At 55.6% G+C, this 26,753-nt stretch overlaps 1 protein-coding gene across 6 annotated transcripts in view; it reads right to left on the reverse strand.

Moving 5' to 3' along the window:
- LOC149524257 (coagulation factor XIII B chain-like) overlaps nt 1-14,246 on the reverse strand; it is a 38,780-nt gene extending 24,534 nt beyond the window's left edge. For 2 of the 6 annotated variants that reach the window (XM_089779496.1, XM_089779492.1), the window contains exon 1: nt 13,904-14,176. In XM_089779496.1, the coding sequence (XP_089635622.1) occupies nt 13,904-13,985 (82 nt within the window). In that variant the 5' untranslated portion in view covers nt 13,986-14,176. The other 4 variants (XR_016349968.1, XM_089779494.1, XM_089779495.1 and 1 more) reach the window with 4 other exon arrangements.
- Nucleotides 14,247-26,753: the final 12,507 nt, after the last annotated feature.

Raw genomic sequence — 26,753 nt, forward strand, 5'->3', positions numbered from 1 at the left:
TTCCTCCGCCTGCACCCTCCCGCCCTGCCCTCCCTCTGCCTGCACCCCCATTCCTGCCCTTCCTCCACCTCCTCCGCCCCCACCCTGCCTTCCTCCACCTGCACCCCCATTCCTGCCCTTCCTCCACCTGCACCCCCATTCCTGCCCTTCCTCCACCTCCTCCGCCCCCGCCCTGCCTTTCCTCCACCTGCACCCCCATTCCTGCCCTTCCTCCGCCTGCACCCTCCCGCCCTGCCCTCCCTCCGCCTGCACCCCCCTGCCCTGCCCTTCCTCCACCTCCTCCGCCCCCACCCTGCCTTTCCTCCGCCTCCACCCCCCTGCCCTGCCCTCCCTCCGCCTGCACCCCCTGCCCTGCCCTGCCCTCCTCCTCCACCCTCTGCCCTGCCTTTCCTCCGCCTCCACCCCCCTGCCCTGCCCTCCCTCCGCCTGCACCCCCATCCCTGCCCTCCCTCCGCCTGCACCCCCATCCCTGCCCTCCCTCCGCCTGCACCCCCCTGCCCTGCCCTCCTGAGCAGGGGAAGTTTTTCCCAATGTCCACCCTAAACCTCCCTGCTGCAGTTCAACCCCCTTGCTGCTTGTCCTGTCCCCAGAGACCAAGGGGAACGATTCTCCTCCTTGTGACGCCCTTTCAGACACTTGAAAACCGCCTCATGTCCCCCTCGGTCTTCTCTGTTCTAGACTAAACCAGCCCAGTTCATCAGCCTCCCTCCTAGCTCATGTTCTCTCGACCTCTCATCATCCCTGCTGCTCTTCTCTGGACCCTCCCCAATGTCTCCACCTCTCTCCTGCAGTGCGGCTCCCAGAACTGGGCCCAATCCTCCAGCTGAGGCCTGAGCAGCGCAGAGCAGAGCGGAAGAAGGGCTCCTCGTGTCTCGCTCCGCGCTCCAGTAAACGCTCCAGAATCACGTTGGCTTTTTTTGCAACAGCGTCACCCTGCTGACTCCAGTTTAGCGTGTGGCTGTCGGCCCCCTGGATCCTTTCTGCAGGGCTCCTCCCTAGACAGAGGGGGGCTGGCAAGCCAGGCACCCCCCCCCCCCCCCCCCCCGTTCTCCATTCCCTGCTGTGCCCCGGCTCTTCTGAAACGTGGCCGGGTCACTTCCTGGCATTTTTCAACTTGCACCTTTCTCCTGGCTCCCTCGTGCGTCTCGAGCCGCTGTCTCTGCAGCCGGCCTGGTCCACTAGCGCCAGCGGGACCGGCTGCCCTGTCCGGAGCAGTGCCCCAGCGCAGTGTTATCTGAGCGGGGCGGGCCCTGGGGGCGGCCGGCCAGCAGCAGCTAGCGGAGCGCTGGGTGCTCCAGAGACATGCAGCGAGATCCTCGTCTGCCCTCCCCCCCCGTGGGAATGCAGCTGGGGTCGGCCTCGGCTTTCTCACCTCCCTGAGCCGGGGGGTTTGGGGTGCTCGAAGGGCGCCTGTAGGTCTGTGCTGCGCTGGGGGACGCTGTTTTAAGTCACCCAGGCGACAGGCCAGGCGGAGGCTGCGTGGGGGATGGGGCAGTGCGGGGGCTGGAGAGACCAGCCCTGAACTGGGGTGGAGCCGGGCCCGGCCCAGGAATATTCTGGTGCCTGGGCCCCTGGCCCATAGAACTGGCCCCCAGTCAGCGGGACCTGGCGGGAGGGGTGCACGTCGGGTCGGGGGGTCGGACGCTGTGCTGGTCACCGCTGCGCCGGCTGCCTGGCCTCCCCCGCCTGCCAACGGGGCCGCACCCCCGGGGCTCCTGGCACGGTGGAGCTGGAGCCGGACGCAGGCGCAGGGAGCGCGGGAGAGTCGCAGCAGCGCGGAGCAGAGCCGGGCACAGCAGCGCGCAACGGGCCGGGGAGGGAGAAAACTGCCCCGGCATCTCCAGGCCCTGCCATGCTCAGGGCACGGCCCAGGGCCCGGATCCCACGCCGGAGGGGGGACGGCAAGTGCTGAGAGCTACGCGCCGAGCCGGGATGGCTACAAAGGGCCATGACCAGAGAGCCCCCAGCGGCGGGTGCAATCCGAGAGCGTCACGTGTCCGTCACTCGTATCGCCGGCGTGGGGGTAGCACCTGGCTGGGCCGAGGGACCAACGGAGCACGGCGCTCCAGGCGCTGCCCCAAAGAACATACAGTCCGTGTGAGGGGCGGGGCCTGGCTCTAACCTCGCAGGGGGCGGGGCCCAGGGCTGGACAGACACCGGACGTCCCTGTTACTCAGCGAGGGGGCCCGGGCGGCTTGGGCCTGTCCCCGCTAGGAACGGAGGCGCAGAGGCCAGTGTGAACCGAGAGGTGCCTCGGCCGTGCCAGAGACCACATCCTGCCCTGCCGCTACACTTCCTCCTCGCGCAGCCGCCCGCTCGCAACAAAACACCCGCCCCCCCCCGCTTGGCATGTGCTGACCTAGGCCTTGCAGCTGTCACGCCGGCTGCGCCAGCGTCTCTAGGGCCGGCAGGGCTGTGCTCCCCTGTGACGGACCGGGCTGGGTCTGGGCACAGCTGAGGGTGTCCGCTCAGGGCGAATTGCTCAAACTTGGGGCTCCTTACAGCCCTCCCGACTGGAGACCTTCCCAAATAGGCCTCAAACCAGTCCCACCAAGTGCTTCAGCTTCCTGTCTGGCCAGCCAGAAGCCTCATGTGCAAAACGCCCCAGACATCCCAGCTCTCCCTGTGACACAGTCAGCTCCGGGCCTAACACACAGGTGAGGGGTCTAGAACCCAATCGCACCTACCCTGAACGGGTTGGCTGTGTCCACACTGGCGCGATCTTGCGCCAAAGCGGCCGCTCTTACGCAAAAACTTGCTTCCTGTGTACACTGGCTGTGTGTTCTTTGCGCAAGAACTATGATGCTCCTGCTCAGGAATGAGCCCTTTTGCGCAACTGTTCTTGTGCAAGAGGCCAGTGTAGACAGGCAACATGAATTTCTTGCGCAAGAAAGCCCGATTGTTAAAATGGCCATCGGAGCTTTCTTGCGCAAGAGAGAGTCCACACTGGCATGGATGCTCTTGTGCAAAAGCGCCTGCCAGTGTAGATGCTCTCTTCTTGCACAAGATGCTGCCAGTGTAGACATAGCCGTTCTGTCCGGTCCCAAGAAACCAGCCCCAGGTCCCAATCAATTTACACTCTGGATCTTACCCACAAGATCACGCTGAGCCAAACCTTTAGAATCTACCATCTAAAGGTTTATTACCAATGGAAAGAAAAGCCTGAGAGTGAGGTTGTTAAAGTATCATATATTACATGCACCGAATCTCCCAGTCCTCGATGCAGGCTCTAGCAGAGATGTTACAGCTGCTGGTTTAAAAGTCTCTGGTGAACATCCGATGTCAGGATGGGTCCACGGTTCTTCCTGGCTCGTGGTTCCTTGCAAGCTGCCTCCAGGATCAAGAGCTGAGCTGAAGACCAAATGGAGGGTGTCACATGGCATCTTTATATCCCCCTTGGCTTCTTCCAAGCTGGAGACAGTCACATGGCCAGTGGCCAGGCACCTAGATTCCTTCCGAGGTGGGTCCCTGGTACTTAAGAGACCTATTGTTCCTGGAGCCTTGCTCATTAGCATGTCCATAGGCTGAGCCCATCACTCAAACACAGACAGAAACTTCCAGTCTCCAGACAGAGTACAGATTCCTAACTCCACACACAGCCATTATACAATTACAGACTCAGTCGAAGTTGTGGAATCCATCTTGTAAAGTAGCTGCCATTTCATGCATGCTTGGTCACATAGTTTGAAAGTGTGAGAAAGCGAAACTTTTATCGTAAGAGTGTAGATATGTTGAAAGTTTTCCCAGTAACTGAAAACTTGCCCAAGAACACGCATGCACCAAATGATAGTTTGTTGTGAAGCTTGCTACCATAAAAGAAGTTGTAATTGTTTTCTAGAACCGAACACACTTGGGTGGGTTCTTGCTGTGCTGCAGCATTGCTAATAAACTGTTCTCAGTACCTTTTGCTGAGTGTAAGGCTCGTTTCAACAATTGGGAGGTTCCACCGAGATCCCAAATGTCGGCTCCCTGCCCCGGTGACGGACTGCCGCCCTGCAACCCCTCAGCACGCACGGACAGGTGAGAGGACACCAGCTTCGCAAATTTCTTCGTAATGTAGGGGCTTGAGGGTCGGTCTCTGCCGGCTGGTCGGTGAGTCCCGACTACGGGATTTCTCCTAAATTTATTATCTTACGGGGATAATTATTATTGTGTGTTACATGTGTGTCTGTTCTGTATGTTCTGAAAGCCAAGTAGCCACCCCAGCCTGCCCGCTCGGAGCAATCCAGTGACCAGGCAGTGTCTGAACGCAAGGGCTTGGCAGACAGAGAGTCGTCTGAATTTTTCTGTTAATTGTCTCTGAAAAGCAGCCGGACTGCCTGTGACGGCGCGTTGGGGGTTCCCCGTCTCCTGCACCCCGAAATGGCACAAACAGACTGCACCAGCGGTGGAATAGAGGAAGTTTATTGCCTCTCCAGGATACAGCACAGCACAGATGTAGTCTGGCCACAGAGCTGGGCTAGGATGCCTCAGGCCCCCTTGAGATGGGGGAGACTGGGCCCCTAAACTCCAGCCCCTTCTCCTAGGCTCTCCTCCATGCTCTCCCACAGTAACTAACTAAATTCCCTTGCAGCCCTGCCCCCCCCAGACAGGGCCGCATTCCACCTTCCTTTGTTCCTCTCCATGGGGGGTGTCTGGCCACTGGTTCAACCAGTTTGGCCTTACCTCTGCCTAGCGAGGTTTTCCCTGCTGGGTCTTGCTCCAGACAGCAGGGGTCACCACAGCCCAGCAATTACCCCCACTACGTCACAGTTCTCCCCCCTCCGAGAGCGAACTGAGCAGGGTCACTCCGCTCGTGACCTAGGGAAGTTCGGGTCCTCTGCGTGGGAACCCGCCCCGGGGACATGGGTGCTCCCCTTGACTCAGGCCGGCCGCGGCAAGGCCCCACATGAGCTGGCTTCCCTCTGTCCACTCGCCGCCCCGCTCCAGGGCGACTGGCACAGGCCTGTCCTCGGGGGTCACACCCATCCTTCCGCTGGCCTTGATCTCTGGCCATGGTCTCTCGGGCCGGGGCCATGAGCCCAGTGAGCCTTCTCTGGACAACCAGGGCGGCTTCCACCCCCGAAGCTCCATCCAGGGAGGTCTTCCCCTCCCATAACTCTCTCAGCGAGCCCAGAGGGTCTATCTGGGGTAGAGACCCCCAAGCCGCTTTCCTCCTGTCTTGGGCCTTCCCGCCCCTCTGGCAGGAGTCACAGGACCGGCAGTACCGCTGCACGGCTGTAAAGATTCCCGGCCAATAGAAGTGCTGGAGCAGCTTCAGCCGGGTGCTCCGGATCCCCCAGTGGCCCCCAACGGGGACATCGTGGGCCAAATACAGCAGCTTGAGGCGATACTTTCGGGGGACGACCAGCTGCCGCTGGACCCCCCATGCCCTCGCCTTCCCGGGGGGAAGCCACTCACGGAACAGGAGCCCACGCTCCCGCAGGAATCTCTCCTGGCCACCTCTCCCCCGGGGCTGAGCTGCACGGAGGCCAGCCTGGTCCCTCAGCCTCTGCAAGGAGGGGTCTGCCTGCACCTCAGCCTGGAATTCAGCTGCTGAGGCAGGGATCGGGACCTGTCCCCCACCTTTGCCTAGGTCCGGAGTCCCAGCCTGGCTGGACCCCGTGTCCACTGGGATGGGACCCTGAGGACGCTGCCAGGAGTCCTTCCCTGGACCCACGTTGTCAGCCCCCCGCTGGCTCTGGCTCCGGGTAGGGACTAGAGCCCGCTGGGATTCATGGGGCCACTCCTCTAGGTCATTCCCCATCAGCACCTCGGTGGGCAAGTGCGGGTGCACCCCCACTTCCTTGAGGCCCTCCTTGGCCCCCCATTTCAGATGCACCCTGGCTACAGGCACCTTAAACGGGGACCCGTTGTGACGTAGTGGGGGTACCTGGCTGGTTTCTATGCTGCTGGCTCTGGGGTAACCCCCACTGGCTGCCGTGGGGACCACGACCCAGCAAAACAGGATGAGTCACTATGCAAACCAGTGACCAGACACCCCCCATGGAGAGGAACAAAGGAAGGTGGAATGCGGCCCTGACTGGGGGGGCAGGGCTGCAAGGGAATTTAGTTAGTTACTGTGGGAGAGCATGGAGGAGAGCCTAGGAGAAGGGGCTGGAGTTTAGGGGCCCAGTCTCCCCCATCTCAAGGGGGCCTGAGGCATCCTAGCCCAGCTCTGTGGCCAGACTACATCTGTGCTGTGCTGTATCCTGGAGAGGCAATAAACTTCCTCTATTCCACCGGCTGGTGCAGTCTGTTTGGGCCATTTCGGGGTGCAGGAGACGGGGAACCCCCAACGCGCCGTCACACCCGTCTATGCCCTTCAGGGTCAGCTGCGCGTGGGGTAGTATCCGCTCCTGGGCCACTATGTCGGATCGGGCCAGAGTCACCTCCGCCCCCGTGTCCCAGAAGCCCGTCACCTTCCTACCATCCACCTCCAGGGGTATGAGGCACTCGCTCCGCAGGGGCCGTCCTGCCCCCACCCGGTACACGGAGAAATCCGCCTCCTGAGAATCAGACCTCCCAGGGGAGGTGCACTGAGCATCCTTCCCCTCTCTCTGAGCTGAGGTTTGCCTGCCAGCCCCTGCCTCTGGGGCAGCCTGCCCTTCCTCCCGCCCCAGCCAGTTAACCCTGGAAAGTCCCCGGTCCTGGGACCTGGTGCACTGAGCCCTCTTGTGGCCTTTTTGCCCACAGCGATGGCAAGTTAGGCTTTGGGCTGTCTCTGTCCAGGCCCTGGCTGGTTCTCTGGGGCGCAGACGACCTGTTCCTTGGTCTCGCCCCGTAGTTGACTCCCTCCGTCGCTCAGCCGAGATCCGGTCTCTGCGCGGTTCCCTTTCTCTCCGGGACTCCCGTTCACACCCGGACCGGCTCTCCGAGAACTCATCCGCCAGTCTCCCGGCCTCCTGGGGGTTCTCTGGTCTCCGGTCCTTGAGCCACAGCCTCAGTTTGGGTGGGCACGCTTCATAGAACTGCTCCATCATGACCAGCTTGAGCAGCTCCTCTGCGGTCTGGGCTCCGACTCCAGACACCCACTTGCGGCAGTATTGCGCCAGGCGGGAGGCCAGGTCCACATAGGTCTCCCGTGGCCCTTTCTGTACCCCCAGGAACTTCTTCCTGTACATCTCGGGGGTCAGCCCGAACTTGTGCAGCAGGGCCTCCTTGACTCGGTTGTAATCCCCTGGCTGTAGGTCCTCCAGCTGACTGAGCACTCCGGCCGCCTCCTGGCTCAGTGCGGGGATGAGCTCCTGCAGCCAGTCAGCTGGGGGGACCTGTTGCAGTCCACAGGCCCTCTCAAAGGCACTGAGGAACCCGTCTATGTCGCCCACGTCCTTCAGTTGGGCCACCACGGGCCTCTCCAAGCGTCTGGCAGTCCTGGGACCCTGGGGCCCATCCGCACTTGGCGCAGCCGGTGCCCCGCCGGTTCTCCGCTCTGCCATGGCCAGCTCATGCTGCCGCTGCCTCTCTCGGTCCTTGCGCTCCTTCTCTTGGTCCTCTACTTCCAATTCCCTGATCCGCAGCTGGATCTCCAGGCGCCGCAGCTCCGCTGGGCTGGCCCCTGCCCTAGATGGGCTACGGCTTGCAGGCCTCCCGGGAGACGCTGTCTCATCTCTCCGTTGGGTTCCAGCGCTCCTCCCCCTCTCTGAGCCTGACACACTCTCAGGGGGGGTCTGGCTGCTTCCCCTGGGGACAAGATCCTGGCCCTGTGGCTGGTCGTTCTCTTCTAGCTGAGCAATCAGCTGGGCCTTGGTCGCTTTCCGCACAGGCAAGCCCCTCTCTCTGCACAGCCCCACCAGCTCTGCCTTCAAGAGTCGGGCGTAGGCCATCTGCCCGCTGGGCCCCTCGGTGCAGACTCACCAGTCTAGTGCTGCAGCGCCCCACGATTCCCAGGAACCGCTTCGCTCTGTCTCCAGCACGCCTGGCTTCAGGGCTCTTGCTTCTACTGCGCCTTGTCGCTCGCCGCTGGAAGCTTCATCCACGGGGTGCAGTGCATCCCACTTCTGACACCAGTGTGACGGCGCGTTGGGGGTTCCCCGTCTCCTGCACCCCGAAATGGCACAAACAGACTGCACCAGCGGTGGAATAGAGGAAGTTTATTGCCTCTCCAGGATACAGCACAGCACAGATGTAGTCTGGCCACAGAGCTGGGCTAGGATGCCTCAGGCCCCCTTGAGATGGGGGAGACTGGGCCCCTAAACTCCAGCCCCTTCTCCTAGGCTCTCCTCCATGCTCTCCCACAGTAACTAACTAAATTCCCTTGCAGCCCTGCCCCCCCAGTCAGGGCCGCATTCCACCTTCCTTTGTTCCTCTCCATGGGGGGTGTCTGGCCACTGGTTCAACCAGTTTGGCCTTACCTCTGCCTAGCGAGGTTTTCCCTGCTGGGTCTTGCTCCAGACAGCAGGGGTCACCACAGCCCAGCAAGTACCCCCACTACGTCACACTGCCTTTATGGCAAGGGCCTTCCCTGGTGTAGGATCCTAATAGGCTACGTCTCCCAGTTCTCGATGCAGGCTCTAGCAGAGATGTTGCAGCTGCTGGTTTAAAAGTTCTTGTTGCACATCCTAGCATCAGGGTGGGTTCACAGGTCTTCCGGGCTCTTCAATCCCTGCAGTGCTGCCTCTGGGATGAAGTGCTGAGCTGAGAACAAAATGGAGTCCCCCACATGGCCTCTTTTATCCCCTTCCTGGCCTTTCCTTGGCTGCAGCCAGTCACCTGGTCCTCAGCCTCTCTCTGCTGCAGCTCTTAGGCCTCCGCCCTCCTGCTTTAGGTGTGTCCTTGGCCCATTGAGTGCCATTGTCCCATAGGGCCTCACTAAGTAGCCTGTCCATAGATCAGGCTCTGCCCCATGCTCAACCACATTCACAGAAATATTCAGCTTCCACACAGATTACAGATTCCTACCTACACACACAGACATTCTACACTCACATAAATAGCGTACACAGGATCAGCAGACAGTAGCTTCTATTCAATACCTCACATGGCCCCCTTCTATACCATTCTTGGGGCCAACACCCTCACCTATGGGTGCATCAGTGATCTGGCTGCTCCCCTCAAGATCCAGTAACGTGACAGTGGTAATAAACCTTTAAATGGTAGATTCTAAAGGATTGATTTGTGGGTAAGGTCCAGAGGGTAAATTGACTAGGGATCTGTGGCTGGTTTCTTGGAACCGGACAGAACTTGTTCGGGGTAGGTGGGATTGGGTGCTAGGACCCCCCACCTGTGTATGATGCCTGGGGCCATCTGGGGCACGGATATTGCTGGGGTGCCGGAGGGGTTTTGCTCGTGGGGCTTCAGGCAGGCAGCTGAAGCGCCCTGTGGGACTGGTTTGTGGCCTGCTTGGAGAGGTCACCAGTCTGGGGGCTGTAAGGAGCCCCGAATTGGAGCAATTCGCCCTGAGCGGACGCCCTCAGCTGCGCCCAGACACGGCTCGGTTCCTCACACAGTGTAGACACTTTCTTGCGCAAGAAATTCATGTTGCCTGTCCACACTGGCCTCTTGCGCAAGAACAGTTGCTCAAAAGGGCTTATTCCTGAGCGGGAGCATCATAGTTCTGGCGCAAGAAGCCCTGATTTCATACATGAGAACATCAGTTTACTTGCACAAGAACATACGGCCAGTGTAGACAGGCAGCAAGTTTTTGCGCAAGAGCGGCTGCTTTTGCACGAGATCGCGCCAGTGTAGACACAGCCATAGAGTCTGATCTGAAGTCCCGGGTGTCTTAGGGCAGCACCACTTCACAGAGATCAGGTACCTGGAAGTGCTGGTAATTTAAGCTAGCTCTGTTAAAAAACAATTAAAACCCATGGGAACTGGCAGAGTAAAACCATTCCTGTCCCCGAAAAGAGTACTCCTGCTTATTTTATGTACACGCGTTATGGGCCCGAAACTTGTAAATGTTTAGAGAAGTGCAATGGGTAGACCCGAAATGACTCATCAAAACAGTTTCCCCTGACGGGCACTTTTAATTTGGACAAAATTGTTCACCTCAGGGGGGCCCTTGACCGTCGTGGCTCCAAAACACCGGATGCTCAGTGGTCAGCTTATTTTTCATGCTATGAAGAAACCTCTAAGCGCTTAACTGAGTCCAAACTTTCTAATTTGCAAGACTCAAATAATAAATGAAAAGCCCAACTACAAACAGTCGTTAAATCTACTAAACTTTGTCCTCAAATGTCCCACATTGAAAAAGAAAAACTACCAGTGGCAACAGACCAGCCAGATAGCGATCTTCTTGATTGGCTGCTACCTTCCTACACACTAAAAACCCAAATGTATACCCGACGGCGCCTCCGCACCCGTTCCCCGAGGATAAAAACTCTGCTCTAGGTGCTCACACTCCGTTGGTCTGCCACACCGCTGAGGCCCCCTGAAAATTAAGGATCAGCCCTCCTAGTCCTGCAACTCAAAGAAGACTCGATAAAATGAATAAAAACTTAGGGTGGACATTGAAAGGTCCTCAAACGCCAATAACATCTCAACCCCGTCAGGGTCCTGCCTCTCCAGTACAAGCCATGCCCTACGGGTAGCCCTGACCCACAAGGACGCCAGCGTGCCGTGCTTGTCCATGTCCCCTGGCAAAGGAAGGAATTAATGGCAATAGTGAAAGGGTTCCCACCAACTGAAGAAAACCCTTTACAATTCCAAGAACTAAAATTAATATTCCAAGCATATGAACCAACCTGGCCGGATGTTCAGCAACTGCTGAGAGTCCTTTTGCCTGAAGAGAAACTTAGGAAATTAATTGCAGCATCCAAATGGCCTGCAGAACCCACAGACTTTAACCTGAATGATGAAGAAGCCTTAGAAAAACATAAAGAAGAACGAGAACGTCTAGTCCGTGGCATCCTTGTCGCCTTCCCTAAGAAACCAGACTGGACAAAAATAAATAGCTGCAGGCAACAGGAAGGAGAAAACCCAAGCGCTTATCTTGACCGTCTAACTAGAACTTTTTCTCAGCACTTAGGCATAAAAGATCCTCTGGAAAATGCAACTCAAGCGCTTGGTGCGGCATTTGTACAAGGCCTTTTGCCAGCAGACTCAACTCAAGGCCATTACAGTGGGCTGGGAAACGGAAAAGTTAGATAAACTGTTTCTGGTTGCTACTCGCTGTGTGAATTTGCAGAGAAAGCAAAAGAGCTAAGAGCTAAGGAGAGAAATGATCAGCGTTACAACTCCAGCAGTATCCGCACCTATTCAGGGCGGTGGTAGGGGCGCGGCAGAGGACGAGGCAGGTTCCAGCCACAACAACGAAGCGCTAGCACTCCGCCTATGGGGCACGGAGTTTCTAAAAACACATCGGTCCTCAACCTGCGAGGGTACTGAAAGAGAAGCATCCCACCATTGTCACCAGGCGCGTCACTGGAAGTTCGCATGTCCCAACCGCCCTCGCCCTTTTAATCTTCCCCCTCCAGACAATGGATCTGGGCGACTTTACTGACAATGAATAGGACAGCCCGGAGGGGAACAGCAACCTCGCCTGCTCGTTTCAATGCCCGCTTATTCCTCTAGATGCTGAAGGTCAAGTGGCCTGTAATATTGCTGGCCAATTGACCTCTTGTCTTGTGGGGGCACCCCGATCCACACTCCAGGCATCAGAATTTAAGTTAGCGCTGTCTTCTACCGTTATTCACGCTGTAGGAATCTCCAGTCGGTCAATCCCTCGCCCCGTTACCAAACCAACTCCAGTTTCTTTCGGCCCTCTAAGTGAACAACGCGCCTGTCTGCTTAGCCCGCCTGCCCCCATACAATTGTTAGGCAGAGATTTATTGTGAAGGGTTCAGTGTGCTATGTACTGTCGCCCCGATGGTGTTTGGCTCGAAGATCCGGAGTCTAACCAAGAAGAGGTCGAAAGCTCTCTGGCGTGTCCCCTAATAGAAAGCGCTGTGCCTCAGCCAAGTGAGGCTGTTAGCAGAAATACCTCCTGAACTCTGGTCGACTTCCCCTCATGAGGTCGGCAACATTAAAACCCAACCAGTAAAAATAATGGTAGCACCTGTGCTGCCGGCCGTGCGGAGCCCAGACCCTGCTCTGCCGCTGGCCGTGCGGAGCCCAGACCCTGCTCTGCCGCTAGCCGTGGGGAGCCCAGACCCTGCTCTGTCGCTGGCCGTGTGGAGCCCAGACCCTGCTCTGCCGCTGGCCGTGGGGAGCCCAGACCCTGCTCTGCCGCTGGCCGTGCGGAGCCCAGACCCTGCTCTGCCGCCGGCCGTGCGGAGCCCAGACCCTGCTCTGTCACTGGCCGTGGGGAGCCCAGGCCCTGCTCTGTCACTGGCCGTGCGGAGCCCAGACCCTGCTCTGCCGCTGGCCGTGGGGAGCCCAGACCCTGCTCTGCCGCTGGCCGTGCGGAGCCCAGGCCCTGCTCTGCCGCTGGCCGTGGGGAGCCCAGACCCTGCTCTGCCGCTGGCCGTGCGGAGCCCAGACCCTGCTCTGCCGCTGGCCGTGCGGAGCCCAGACCCTGCTCTGCCGCTGGCCGTGGGGAGCCCAGACCCTGCTCTGCCGCTGGCCGTGCGGAGCCCAGGCCCTGCTCTGCCGCTGGCCGTGCGGAGCCCAGACCCTGCTCTGCCGCTGGCCGTGCGGAGCCCAGACCCTGCTCTGCCGCTGGCCGTGCGGAGCCCAGGCCCTGCTCTGCCGCTGGCCGTGCGGAGCCCAGGCCCTGCTCTGCCGCTGGCCGTGCGGAGCCCAGGCCCTGCTCTGCCGCTGGCCGTGCGGAGCCCAGACCCTGCTCTGCCGCTGGCCGTGGGGAGCCCAGACCCTGCTCTGTCACTGGCCGTGCGGAGCCCAGACCCTGCTCTGCCGCTGGCCATGCGGAGCCCAGGCCCTGCTCTGCCGCTGGCCGTGCGGAGCCCAGACCCTGCTCTGCTGCTGGCCGTGGGGAGCCCAGACCCTGCTCTGCCGCTGGCCGTGCGGAGCCCAGACCCTGCTCTGTCGCTGGCCGTGTGGAGCCCAGGCCCTGCTCTGTCACTGGCCGTGCGGAGCCCAGGCCCTGCTCTGCCGCTGGCCGTGCGGAGCCCAGACCCTGCTCTGCCGCTGGCCGTGCGGAGCCCAGGCCCTGCTCTGCCGCTGGCCGTGCGGAGCCCAGACCCTGCTCTGCCGCTGGCCGTGCGGAGCCCAGGCCCTGCTCTGCCGCTGGCCGTGGGGAGCCCAGACCCTGCTCCGCTGCTGGCCGTGCGGAGCCCAGGCCCTGCTCTGTCGCTGGCCGTGGGGAGCCCAGGCCCTGCTCTGCCGCTGGCCGTGGGGAGCCCAGACCCTGCTCTGCCGCTGGCCGTGGGGAGCCCAGGCCCTGCTCTGCTGGCTCACAGTTGACGCTGCCCTGGCAGGAAGAGGGGCGGTTACTGGTGCACCCCGGCACGCTGCACGGAGCGCTGCCAGCCCCGCGGCGCCGGTGCCAAGGTGCATCTGCTATTGCCCGGGATCCCTGCTGCAGCGCCCCCTCGCTCGTACAAGGCGCCCCCCCCCCCCAGTGAGCCATGAGAACGCCGGGACTCATTGCAGGAATGTGTCCCCAGCCCCGGGGCTCCCAGCGGGCCCGCGAGGCTCAGAGGGAGCAGGCAGCGCAGGTGTCTGGCTGGACCCAGCTCCTGCTACCAGAGCCATTCGCTGAAGAGCAGCAGCCCCGGGTTCTCCCCACGGCAGGACTCGCACCTGCTCCCAGGGTGCTGGCGACACTCTCGGGAACCGCAACGGCCACTTCCCCGGGGTCCTAGCCCCAGTGCGGAGACAGACGCTGCCTCTGACGCCCGGGGGCAAGGGGGAGCTCTCGCGCGGGCCCCTGGAGAGCCCGGTTTCCCCTGCCGCGCCCCAGCTCTCTGAGCGGATCAGTGCTCAGCCCCCCGGCTCTGGCACGGTGTGGGGGCAGCTCACGCCCAGGACACCTGCAGCGCCCGACAGACAAGGGAGCCCCAGAGCCCGAGTCGGGTCCTACCTGGATTCGTGGCTTGTCCCTGGGCAGACAGCAGGGGGCAGAGGGCCAGGAGCGGGACGAGAGCCAGCAGCTGCAGGGCCATGTGTCCGGACAGCCCCAGGGCAGAGCTCAGCCCCTGCGCTGCCTCAGCCCAGCTCTGTGTGAGCTCAGCGGGACGCAGACGCGCAGAGAGAGGAAACAGCCAGACACAGAAATCGCATGTGGTGCAAGAGGCTTCCTCCTTGGAGACAGAAACTCCTGTCAGTGGCAGCGCTGCGCTGGTTCCTCTCCGGGCGCTGGGGGGCGCCCGGCCTGCGCTGTAACCCGCTGCCCGAATTCTGAGGGACACCCAATCTGCCAGGACAACGGGTGCCCGGGCCCGTTCCTATCCCTGTCCCTGTCCTCATGCCCATGCCCAGCTCACACGGCAGCTGAAGCGCTCTGTGGGACTGGTTTGTGGCCTATTTGGGAAGGTCTCCAGTCTGGGGCTGTAAGGAGCCCCGGATTTGAGCAATTCGCCCTGAGCGGACGCCCTCAGCTGTGCCCAGACCCGGCCCGTCTGTCACACTCTGCATGGCTGCTGGACTGTTGCACGCTTAACCCGGCTGGTGGCACATTAGTGGTTGCATCGAGCCATGCCGGAGATTTTTACAGTGTGCAAGGACCCCTCACTAAAACCGGGGTCGCTGTCCAGCCGATTGCTGGGTGTTGACGTGTAACCAAGCCTGGAAAGAATCTGAGAAGAAGGATCCTAGAAGTTTTTTGGGTTGGCTGTGAACACCCGACTGAAGCGGTTAACACAGGCTGTGGCCGCTTGTGTTTAACTGGAGTGCTTGGGAATAGTGACCATCGTGTCATGAAATGTAACATCCCTGTGGTGGGAACAACACCTGCCCAGCCCAGCACTGGGGCCTTTCATTTCAGAGAGGGGACCACACAAAACCGAGGAGGTTAGTTACACAGAAATGGGAAGGAACAGAGACAAAAGTCAAATCTCTGCAAGCTGCAGGGAAACTTTTCAAAGACAACGTCACAGAGGCCTAATGCAAACCCCAATGTAAATATACGCCCCCAATTAAAAACACAGCAAGAGAACCAGCTAGTGCCACTGTGGCTTAACCGAGTAAAGAAGCAGTGAGAGATAAGAAGACGTCTGCTAAAACGTGGAAGTCAAATCCTAGTGAGGAAATACAAAGGCGTTTGAAGAGCCGCTCGCCAAACACTCAAGAAGTAACAGCAAAACGTTTGTTAGGTGCATCAGAAGCAGGAGCCGGTAACCAACCGGTGGGGCCCTAGGTCGATCGCGGTGCTAAAGGAGCACTCCGAGATGATGCAGTCCTAGCGGAGAACTAAGTGAATTCTTTGCTTTGGTCTCCGTGGCTGAGGATCCTGGGGAGATTCCCAAACCTGAGCCATTCCTTTTAGGTGACAAATCTGAGGAATTGTCCCAGACTGAGGTGTCATTAGTGGAGTTTTGGAACAACGCGATAAACTGAACAGTAACAAGTCCCCGGGCCCAGATGGCATCACCCCACAGTTCTGAAAGAACTCCCATGGGAAATTGCGGAACTATTAACTGTGGGTTGTCCCCTAGCCTGTAAATCAGCCTCCGTACCTAATGACTGGAAGGTAGCTAAGGTGACACCAATATTTAAAAAGGGCTCTAGAGGTGATCCTGGCAATTACAGGCCGGTAAGTCTAACTTCAGTACTGGGCAAATTAGTTTAAACTATAGTAAAGAATAAAATTGTGAGACACAGGGATGAATGTAATTTGTTGGGGGAAAATCAACATGGTTCCTGTAAGGGGAAATCCTGCCTTACTAATCTACCAGAGTTCTTCAAGGGGGTCAACAAGCATGTGGACAAGGAGGATCCAGTGGATCTAGTGCACTTAGATTTTCAGAAAGCCTTTGCCAAGGTCCCTCACCAAAGGCTCTTGTGTAAATTACATGGCCGTGGGATAGGAGGGAAGGTCCTTTCATGGACTGAGAACTGGTTAAAAGACGGGAACCAAGGGGTAGGAATCAATGGTCAGTTTTCCAAGTGGAGAGAGGTAACTAGCAGGGTCCCCCAAGGGTCTGTCCTGGGACCCATCCTATTCAACTGATTTATAAAGGGTCTAGAGAAAGGGGTAAACAGGGAGGTGGCAGATGATCCCAAACTGCTCAAGGGAGTTCAGACCAAAGCCGACTGTTAAGACTTCAAAAAGATCTCCCCAAACTCAGTGACTGGGTAACAAAATGGCAAATGAAATTTCAGGTTGATAAATGTAAAGTGATGCACATTGGAAAAAGAATCCCAACTCTACATACAATATGATGGGGACTCATTTGGCTACAACTACTCAAGAGAGAGATCTTGGAGTCACTGTGGAGAGTTCTCTGAAAACATCCACTCAGGTGCAGCGGCCGTCACGAAAGCAAACAGAAGGTTGGGAGTCATTAAAAAAGGGATCGAGAATAAGCCAGAGAATATCTTATTGCCTCTCTATAAAACCATGGGACACCCACGTCTTGAATCCTGCGCACAGCTGTGGTTGCCTCCTCACAAAAAGGATCCCTTGGCATTGGAAAGGTTCAGAAAAGGGCAACAAAACTGAGGAGGGGTTTGGAACGGGTCCTGTACGAAGAGAGATTAAAGAGACTTGGACTTTTCAGCTTAGAAAAGAGGAGACTGAGGGGGATATGACAGAGGTCTATAAATGCTCACACAGAGCGGGTTCCGCCCATGACGACTGACCAGCTCCCGCTCTGTGCTGATTTTTCAGAAAAATGCAGAGACATGTACTTTCACTTCCTGGGGAACAAACAACTTCTGAATGATGCCAAGAGAGGACAGAGCTAGCAACACTAATTATTCCTAGACTTGCGAGTAAATTAATAGGCAGAAGGTTTAAAACAAACCAAAGGAAGTTTTTGCTTCTCACAGCGCACAGTTAACCTGTGGAACTCCTCGCCACAGGATGTTGTGAAGATCAGAACTTGAACAGATTCAAAAAAGAGGGAGATAGATTCACGGAGGTGAGGCCCATCAATGGCTATTAGCCAGGCTGGGTAGGGATGGTGTCTCTAGCCTCTGTTTGTCTGGAAATGGGTGACGGGAGGGATCACGTGAGGCTCACGACCCTCTGGGGCACCTGGCTTTGGCCACGGTGGGCAGACAGGACACTGGGCTGGATGGACCCTGGTCTGGCCCCGCCTGGCTGTTCTCTTTAGAGAGGTGGTTCTTACACATGCGCACTAATTGTAGCCACTATGCACTAATGCAGGTCTCCTCTGTCCTTGTACATCAGTGACCACCCTGTGCATGCCTGACGCCCCCTGACGCTGCATGAGCCCGGCCAGGGCGGGGGCTGGGCTTGCCAGACAGAAATGATCAGTTTTCTGTTAAAAAAAAATTGGAACAAAAAGTTATATTTGGCCGTGCTGCCGCAATGCCCCATGGGAGTCGATTCCATCGATCCCTGGTCCAGCAGTAGCAGTTGGGATGAGGAAGAAGACCATGGCGAGTTGGAGTACCATGTCTCATTTCAATAGTCTGTAACTAACAACAGTGGTTGCAAGCACAACAGCAAGCGATATAGATATATATACAAAAGTTCATGATGGTTTCCCGGACCCACACCAGCACTGGGAGGGATCCATCCCACTGGAGCACTGTTCAGGGCTATTGCCTCAGTTTCCTGTGATAAAACATAAGGTTTGCCGGTCTTGGATACAATCCAAGCCTCAGTAATGGTTATTGGTGTTAGCCCAGCATCCGCAGTGGTCCAGACTCCTTTTCCCTTGTAGGAGTGCAGTAAATGGATTTGTGTCCCCAAACTGGGGACAGGGCTATTAAGCGGTTTAGTCCCATGACTGTAAACAACCCTGTTGCCACTGGGGTTGAGTAAGTAAAACCAATTCCTGAAACAATTTCCACTCCAGTTAAAACATACTTCCACCCTTGCTTACTGGTGGGTAGTGGACCAATATAATCTACTTGCCAGGTTGCCCATAGTGCTTTTCCATCTCTTAGTCTGGCAAACCATTGCCCTTCTGTTACATGTTTCCTTGAGTTCAGCACATAGGGTGCAAGCTTGTACCAGATCTCTGGCTTGTTTGTGGGTGATAGGCCACCCCCTGGCATGTGCCTGCCGCACCAGCTCATCGCTTCCTGTGTGTCCCAAGGTTTCATGTAGCCAAATGTACAGGCGTTCCCAATCCACCTGGGCAGCAAAAATTTGTACTGCTGCATCTGCTAGGTTATTTAGCTGTGCAGCTAGAGTGTTATTCCTTTGGACACATGACTTATGCTTAAGGCATGTGGGGTTGCATGCTGGTATATCCATTTCCAATATTCCAATCTCCAAACAGGCTTTCCCCCTATTTCCCAGTTAGTTATCCACTGGGTGGCTCCAGCCCATACAGCATAGGAGTTAGTGTAGATGGTACTGGCCCCTGCCTCACAAGCTAAATGATTGCTGCCAGCTCTGCAAGCTGAGCTGTTCCTTCTATGTTTGTGGTCAGGGGTGCAGTGGATGTGTCTGCTGAAACAGCAACAGCCTTCCCTGTCCACTTTCCTTTGAAATAACCAGGCAGCCTGTATTCACATATAATGTTGAATTTAAAAGCAAGCCAAAAGTGTTATCAACTCAGCCTTGAAAGAGACAGTTAAGTTTCAAAGCTTGAATTTCTAAACTAATAATTTGGTTTCTAGAAAGTTAAATGTCCTTAAGAGTTGAATGCCCAACAGAAGCACTAACCAATTTGTGCCTTGTCTATTTGCAATTTTAAGCAAGCGGACATTATCCAAAATAAAACTAGTTCATTTGAAACCTACAAAATAGTTACAATATATAGAGCTCATTCTTTATGCAGTTAACCAATTCAGTTTCAGTAGAATCCTTAATTTTCCTTTGCAGATTTAACAAAAGTGTCCATAGACAAAAAGTTTACATTTGATTGATTCTTTGCATAGATGGTTTGCACAGTGCTTAAGGAAGAGGCTGCAAAGAAACAAGGTGTCATTTTAAAACAAGATTTCCCTTCACATATTACAACCATCACTTAATTCCTTCCACACTCCCACGGAGTCCACCTTTTATCTTCACATTCCCTCAAATCACTTGCTTTGTCCTTTCAAAGAAAATGTCTCATTCCTAGTAACTTTCCAATGTCTGCTCTACTTTCCTTATTCCTTCAACTTTGCCGATAGGGCTCCATACTTTTTGCCTTCCCCTTCTTATGGTCCATCCTAATTCCTGCTAAATGACTTTTTCCAATGACACGTGTTTGTCTACTATTAATTTGGTAAGGAGGGTGAGCTTGTTCACTAAGCCTCATACCTCCTGGTCCTTTTCTTAAGCATATTCCTGAGGGAAGGAAAAAAAATAAAAAATAAATCTGAGAGTTGCTTTAACTCTCAGCACCCATCCTTAAGGGATTCTAGCTCGTCTGGGTACTGAGGGACATGCATTTCTACCCTTTTACTTCTGCAGCAGAGGCTTTTACATTTTTTTCAGTTTTATGTTTGCATTCTTATATTAGTCAATTTTGAAGAACACCTCTTTACAGGTTTTCCATAGAAGTTAAGCTGCAGCTGTTTCCCTCTTCATTGGAGTTGAGGGTTTACATATCCACAAGTAGTTAGCCAATTTGTCTTCTAGGTCTGAAATTGTATGGACAGCAATTAACACTTGATCAGACCAAGGGCTATGCCCGAACTTTTGCAAGATTTTGTTCAAAAGGGGTAACATCTTTTACAAATGCCAATTTCTCAGTCTTCTCTCTGCCTTCTTAAAAGACTGCTTACATTTAAACTTTTCCTAGTATACCCAACCTCCTATTGGGACTAAAATAGCAATACCAATACCTCCTTTTTCTTTCTTTCTGGAGGGCTACAATTTGAACTTTCTGATCTCAGCTAGTTTGCTGATAATACTTAGCTATTACCTGCAAAGCTTCTTTGTGCTGCCAGCTAGGGCATTTGCACCACAAAGGAAATCACAACCTGTTGTGGCTCCTGGAGCTTTCACAGAATTTTAGTTTGTTTGCAGTTTTTACTCATTCTATAGTGTACATGGCATGTTACAGAAAAATGTGCAATCTTTGTTTACAACACTACTTAGCCATTAAACTTTGCATAGAGTGTAACTCTTTCTTTATGCTTACAGTTTTCCTGTACCTTCATTAAACAACTTGGACTAAAATGGTCTTACTGAAAATAAACCAAACCAATTTGTTTTAAACCTACAAACAAACAAGATTACTGGACCTTAAAACTTCATTTATTTACACTATATATATATATCTACACACAGATACACATACATTCTCTCTGAACCTTTCTTACACTATTTCTACATAGCTGTACAACAATTACATTCCCTTTTTATTCAATGGGGTAGTTCAGTTCCAATAGAACCCCCTCCCTTTAGAGTTCTTTTAGCAGTCTCTCTAATCAAATGTACAGATTTGAGTCAAATTTGCCTGGGTTATTTACAGACATTCCTTTGGAAAAAGGGCCCATTTTTCCTTCAGAATGACTGTAAAGAAACCACAATTTTCTATCTCCACCATTTAAGCATTTGCACAACTGCTCAATTCTCTCCATTCTCTGTGTTTCTCTTTTCTTAAAACACTTTCTCTAAAATATAAAACTGGCTTTGTTTCAGATATTACTCTTGTAAGTATGTTTTAAGGGTTTAGATTTCCAGTACTTACTGCCTTTTTCTCAGTTCTACCACAAGGCTTTCAATCTTATCTGTTACCTGCCTGCTTGTCTGGGCCTGATCCTGTTTTCCTTGCTAAATGAAAAGTGGCTCCTTTCCACAGACTCAGGCTTTGTCCCATTCTTTAGCTTGCAGGCAGTTCTATACTTACAGAACTGCACCCACAAATCCTCAGGATTTCCCCAATCCTCTTCTAATATTTCTCTATCCTATTTTGGGTTGCCCCAACCTTCCTGGGCAAACCCTTTCTCTATACCACTAAAATCCATGTCTATCATGACAGGCTTCATGTTGCTGCATGTGAACCAGTAGCACAATCCTGCCGACTACGCCAATTCTGTCAGCCGACGGTCAGGGCTCCCTATATCTGTCCCTTATGACCGGCTGAAGTTCTTTTAAATTGTGCTTGGTTCTATTACAGCAACTGAAGGAGTCAGGTTAAAGCTTAAACAGTTACAGGTTTATTGAGGAAGCTTATAAATCATATGGTTACAATGGCTATTGTTCTATTTCTTAATTGCTAGCAAAATATAGATCTTAAAAATGGTTACAAAGAAGATAAAGATAGAAAAATAGAAATAATGGTACCAAGTAACAGCTTACTCTTTCTATGTGTACACTTAAGACAGAGGACCACATCCAGGTACCATTTTTACCCCCTTCTCTGCCTCTCGACTCCAGCATGTCAGGCCAGGGCCGGTCCTTCAATTCCTAGGAAAGACGAAAATACGAGGTGGGCGTCCCCATAGAACCTTGGGAGGTCAAACACCTAACCCGACCCGCAGGTAGAGGGTAGAATGACACTCAAAGTGAGTGTGTGCTGGGCCCATCTTATATACCCATGGGGTCACGTATTTCTCTTTCTTATCTGTCATGCCAATTGATGCTGGTCTGTCTGCTGTGAGACCAGTTCTTACAAGGGAGTTGTGAACTTAATTTACACTTGTAAGAGAGAGAACTAAATTGGAATTACTGGGGATTCTTTTCTCAGTGGGAAATTCCTCTTCCAGGGACTGTGTATTCGAATCAACAGGGGTGCCAGCCGGGGCCGTTCTCACAGCCTCGAGGCCAGCTTATTGCCTTAATCGCTCTCTTCTCATATCTATGTTTCAGCTTCTCAGGATCAGATGAGCCAGCATAGACTATGCTGATATTATTGCTCCTTCTCTGCCCTGTATGCTTCAGAGAGGCAAATAAGATGGATGTGATGGAGGCGGGCTGTCTGGCCACAGGTAGGAAGGGGAACTCGTCCAGGCAACGTGGTTTCAGGTTTTCAACACTGGCTTTGTTCTGACATGTTCTGCGGAAGGACCCAGCTTGAAAAACAGTTTTGTCAAAAGCATTCGCTTCCGTTGCAAAGCAGCGCAGCCAGCGCCGGTCCTGTGAGTAGGGCTGGGCTGCCAGATGGTTTCAACAAAAACACTGGACACACTTGACCTTCCATCCCAATCTGATAGAGACAATACTGGACAGTTCTATTTACTCAATTATAGTTTCTCAATTTTTCCCCCGAACAGAAAGCTCAAATACCGGACGGTTCGGTTAAAAACGGGACCCCTGGCAACCCTGCCTGTGAGCCGGGCAGGCGTAGAAACCCCCCAGTGGAGAGTGTGGCACAGTGGGGGGGTGTCTGCTTTGGGGCCCGGGGTCCCCTGCGCTGGGATGGGAGATTCCCATTGACTCACCCACATGTGGATTAACCCAGACACCCAGGCTCAGCCCCCCAGGGAGAGACAAAGGAAGGAGGGGAGACCAGCACCTGGCTGGGGGCAGGGCTGGAAGAGAGTTTTAGTTTCTGGATGGTATCATGGAGGAAGCAGCCTAGGGAAAGGGGCTGGGATTTAGGGCCCAGGCTCCCCCATCTCAAGGGGGGCTGAGGCATCCTAGGCCTGCCCTGTAACCAGATCACATCTGTGCTGGGCTGTATCCTGGAGAAGCAATAAACTCCCCTGTTCTACTGGCTGGGGGAGCCTGTTCCTGCCATTATGGGGGTGCAGGAGGTGGGGGACCCCGACGCACTGCCACAGAGAGCAGGGGTGTAGGGAGCAGCCCCGGGCCCTGGGGCCTGCCCAGCCCCCCAGCGGGGCTGCAGACGGGGCTGTGAGAGGGGAGCGGGGTGGCTCCGAGGCAGGCAGTGGGCAGGTGCAGAGGGCTCTCTGCGGGGACACACCGAGCAGGAGCTGGTTGCTGGGGATTGACTGCACCCCTCCCACACGCCAGCCCCAGTGTCATGGGCATTCACGGCCCTCCGTGTCATCTCCACACCCTGACCCGCCTCAGGCCGAACCGCTCACCCAGCCCGGCTCTGCACGCGGGGTAGTGCCACGTGGGTCCCATCGGCCAGTGAGCGTACGGCTGAAGCAGAGCCCAGGAGCCCGGGGGGAAGAGGCTGAGCCGCAGGAAGTCGCTTCTCTCTCCCGATGTGTCCGTCCGTCGTGCACACCAAGTGAGAACCTGCTGTGGGGTGTCACTACAATGTGCCGTGGGGCTGTGACGGGCCGGGCCGGGTCTGCGCACTGCTGAGGGCGTCCGCTCAGGGCAAATTGCCCCAGACTGGGGACCCTTCCCAAACAGGCCACACACCAGTCACACCGAGCACTCGAGCTGCCAATCCGCCAGCAGGCAGCCTCACGAGCAAAACCCCTCGGGCACCCCAGCTCTCCCTGCGCCCCAAACACACAGGTGAGGGGATATAGAATCCAACCTCACCTCCCCCGAACGGGTTCTTCCGGCCCCAAGAAACCAGCCACAGATCCCAGGTCAATTTACTCTCTGGATCTTACCCACAAGACCACGCTGAGCTGATCCTTTAGAATCTACCATCTAAAGGTTTATTAACCAAAGAAAGAAAAGGTGGAGTGAGGTTGTTAAGGCGAATCCATCACACGCACCAGTCCCCCAGTTCTCGATGCAGGCGCTCAGCAGAGATGTTCCAAACTGCCAGCTTAGAAGTCTCTGGTGTCCATCCTGTGTCAGGCTGGGTCAGAAATCCTTCCCGGCTCTCTGTCCCTCGCAAGGCTGCATCTGGGATCAGTAGCAGAATTGAAGATGGAGACCACCACATGAGATTTTATATCCATCCCTGGTGTCTCCCAAACTGGAGCTGGTCACATGATGGCATATTTCACATGCCAGCTGCCATTAGATACTGACTGGTCTGCAGGGTTCCAGACACATCCCTCAGGTGCGTGTTGGCCTCTCGGAGAGCCATTGTTCATGCAGCAGGGCTAGTGAGCACCGCCAGGCACTGAACAAGCCTTCCTCACAGCCGGCAGTTCAGGCCCATTGCTCTGTCTCAAACAGAGAACATTCCCCACACAAGCACAGAGCTCGTACCCATCGCTCCACATACAGGGATCACACAAGTACGTGAGAGTCAGATACACAATCAGTAGAGCATCAGCTTTCATTTGACACCTCGCATGGCCCACGTGGTACAGAATTTGGGGCAACCCCACTGTGCAGTGTGCTGGGAAGGCAGAGCTGATCCTGGTGCTCCTTGGGATTCCCTCGTAGGTCGGGAGTTCTCTGTGCTGAGGAATGTCACAGCCACCTGTCCAGCCCTCCTTCTGCAGCAACAGAATAGGAGCACTCTGGTGAATTGTCCCCCAAACGGAGCAGCTCACAGCTGTCAGATGCTGCCCAGAGCTTTGAAGGGGGAGGGGGAGGGTGATATGCCTGCAGGGCAACAGAGATCACAAAACACTGAGCAGAGTGAGCAGGGCAGACATTGTGGGATACCAGCGGAAGCCAGTTCTCTCAACACAACAAACAGCGGAGTCCGTGCTGGCTCTTTGTCACCAATAATGGGGTGGAAGCGGGGGAGGGGAAGTTTTTTGTTGCCAAAACCGGGTGTTTTTCCCGACAGAAGTGGCATGGCCATGTACCTTTGTTGGGATTGAAAGTTTTATTCTTTTTATATTTGTATTTTAGGATGAATAATGTAGCAATATAAGGTAACATTATCATTCTATTAAGCTAAGCCCTTTAAGATATACAGTATGTCCCTTTGTTTTAAAGTTTAGTGAATTTAGCAAGTAAAGAGATAGGATTTTGGTGTTGTGTCTATGTTAATGAGATTAGAAATATGGAAGGCCTGGGCCTTCCATGTGAATTGTTGTGATTTTGCTTTTGCTTAATATAAAACTCCTTCTACTGCCTTCCTCCCCCCCCCCCCAGCTCTCCTCCGCCTCCTGCCTCTCTCTCCGTCTCTCTTTCTCTTCTCCTCCTCCTCCTGCATGGGTAGCGCGGAGCCCAAACAGCTGTTTGCACTGCTTGCTCGGCAGCCCGGCTGAGCAGCTGCCTCTGAGCTCCAGCTGCCACTTCCCTTCATGTGCCGCGTTAGCTCTGTAGCCTGCTAGCATCTCCATCCAAATGCCATAGGCACCAAGTCACCCCCTCCAGCCACACAAACGAGCAAGGGCGAGAGAACATGAGCGATGAGGGAAGACTGAAGGAATTGGGCTTGTTAAGCTTGGAAAGGAGACGACTGAGAGGGGACATGAGAGCCGTTTTCAGGTATCTAAATGGGTGTCATGAGGAGAAGGGAGAAAACTTGTTCCCCTTGGCCTCTGAGGACAGGACAGGAAGCAATGGGCTTAAACTGCAGCAAGGGAGGTTTAGGTTGGACATTAGGAAAAACTTCCTGCCTGTCAGGGGGGTTAAACACTGGAATAAGTTGCCTGGGGGGGGTTGGAATCTCCGTCCCTGGAGATATTGAAGAGCAGGTTGGACAGACACCGGTCAGGGCTGGTCTAGACGGTGCCGGGTCCAGCCGTGAGGGCCGGGACGGGACTCGGTGACTCTCGAGGTCCCTGCCAGCTCTACGATTCTATGTTCTGTGATTCACCCTCCAGAGTCTAAGCACGGTACATCACCACCGTTACCGTTAGCAACCGAGCAGCCGCTCCAGAAGCGATGCAGTGAGGGCCACAGGCCGCTCTGCTGCCCGGGTGCCGGGCGTTGTCCCTTGCCCGCCATTGGTTCCGTGTGACTTGAGGCCTGGGCCGCCTGGCTGGCACGAGCCGGAGGGAGGGGCTGTAGGCGCGGAGGAAACGCCGGCAGGAGACCTGGGGGATACGCTGGCTCTGGGGAGGCCGAGGCAGGAAATCGGAGGCCAGCGTCTAACCATCAGTGCAGGGGGGCCCGGGACAGCCCCCCGCTGGCCAAGCACCTCCCGCTTTGTGGGCGTCTGCCAGGGCTTTCTGGGCAGGGGTGGCCTGTGGGGGAGAGGCTGGTCTCCGTCGCCCAGCAGGGAGCCTTCTAGTCCCGTGTCCCGCGCTGAGATGCCGGCACAAGGCCCAGCCTCCAGCTCCAAGGGGTCCAGCAGCCGCCCCAGACACTAGAGCAGGGCCCGCACCCTGGGCGGAACAGCTGTCCTCCAGGGACCAGGCCAGAGGGCACGACAGGCAGGGCGAGGCCCAGAGGCTGGAGATGGGCTCTGGGGACAGCTGCTAGCAGCCAGGAGGATGATGGCAGACAAGACAAACCCGTCGTCTTGCTCCCTACGGACCCAGGGGCTCCTGGGCTCCAATGCTGCGTGAGTACGGGGCTGCCTGGCCCCGAGGAGCGTCCCTGGGCATGGAGCAGAGCAGCAGAGCCCTGTGTGGACACAAGGACCAGCGGGCAGCGAGACCGGTGTCCGCAGGGCCCTGCCGGGAACCGCAGCGGGGAAAGGAGCAGAAAGGGGAGCCCCCCCAGGAGCCAGTGTCCTGCACCCACAGCTCGTCTGGCGCAGCTGCACCCCCCTCCCCTCCACACACCTGTCTGCGGCTCCCCTCGAGGGCGTGTCCGGGAGCCGGGGCCCGGCCTGGGGCCAGTGCAGCTGCGCTCCAGTCTCGGCTTGCACTGGTGCAGGTCCGGGGGCACCGGGTTACACTGGCAGCTGCCACATCCGCGGGTCTCCGTGGGGCCGTGCGGAGAAGGGCGACACGTGGAGAGATTAACCGGACAGGACGGTTCAGCTTGGAAGAGAGGAGACGACGGGCGATAGCACAGAGGTCTATAGAGCCGTGACGGCTGTGGAAAGTGACTAAGGAAAAGTTATTTAACTATTCATGCACCACAGGAATTCAGGCTCACCCGATGAAATGAATAGGCAGCAGGTTTAAAAGAAGCCAAAGCACGTTTTTCAGCATGCGGTGCAGTCAACCTGTGG

Source organism: Pelodiscus sinensis, chromosome 6 (assembly GCF_052426305.1).
Source record: "Pelodiscus sinensis isolate ZL-2025 chromosome 6, ASM5242630v1, whole genome shotgun sequence".
NCBI lineage: Eukaryota > Metazoa > Chordata > Testudines > Trionychidae > Pelodiscus > Pelodiscus sinensis.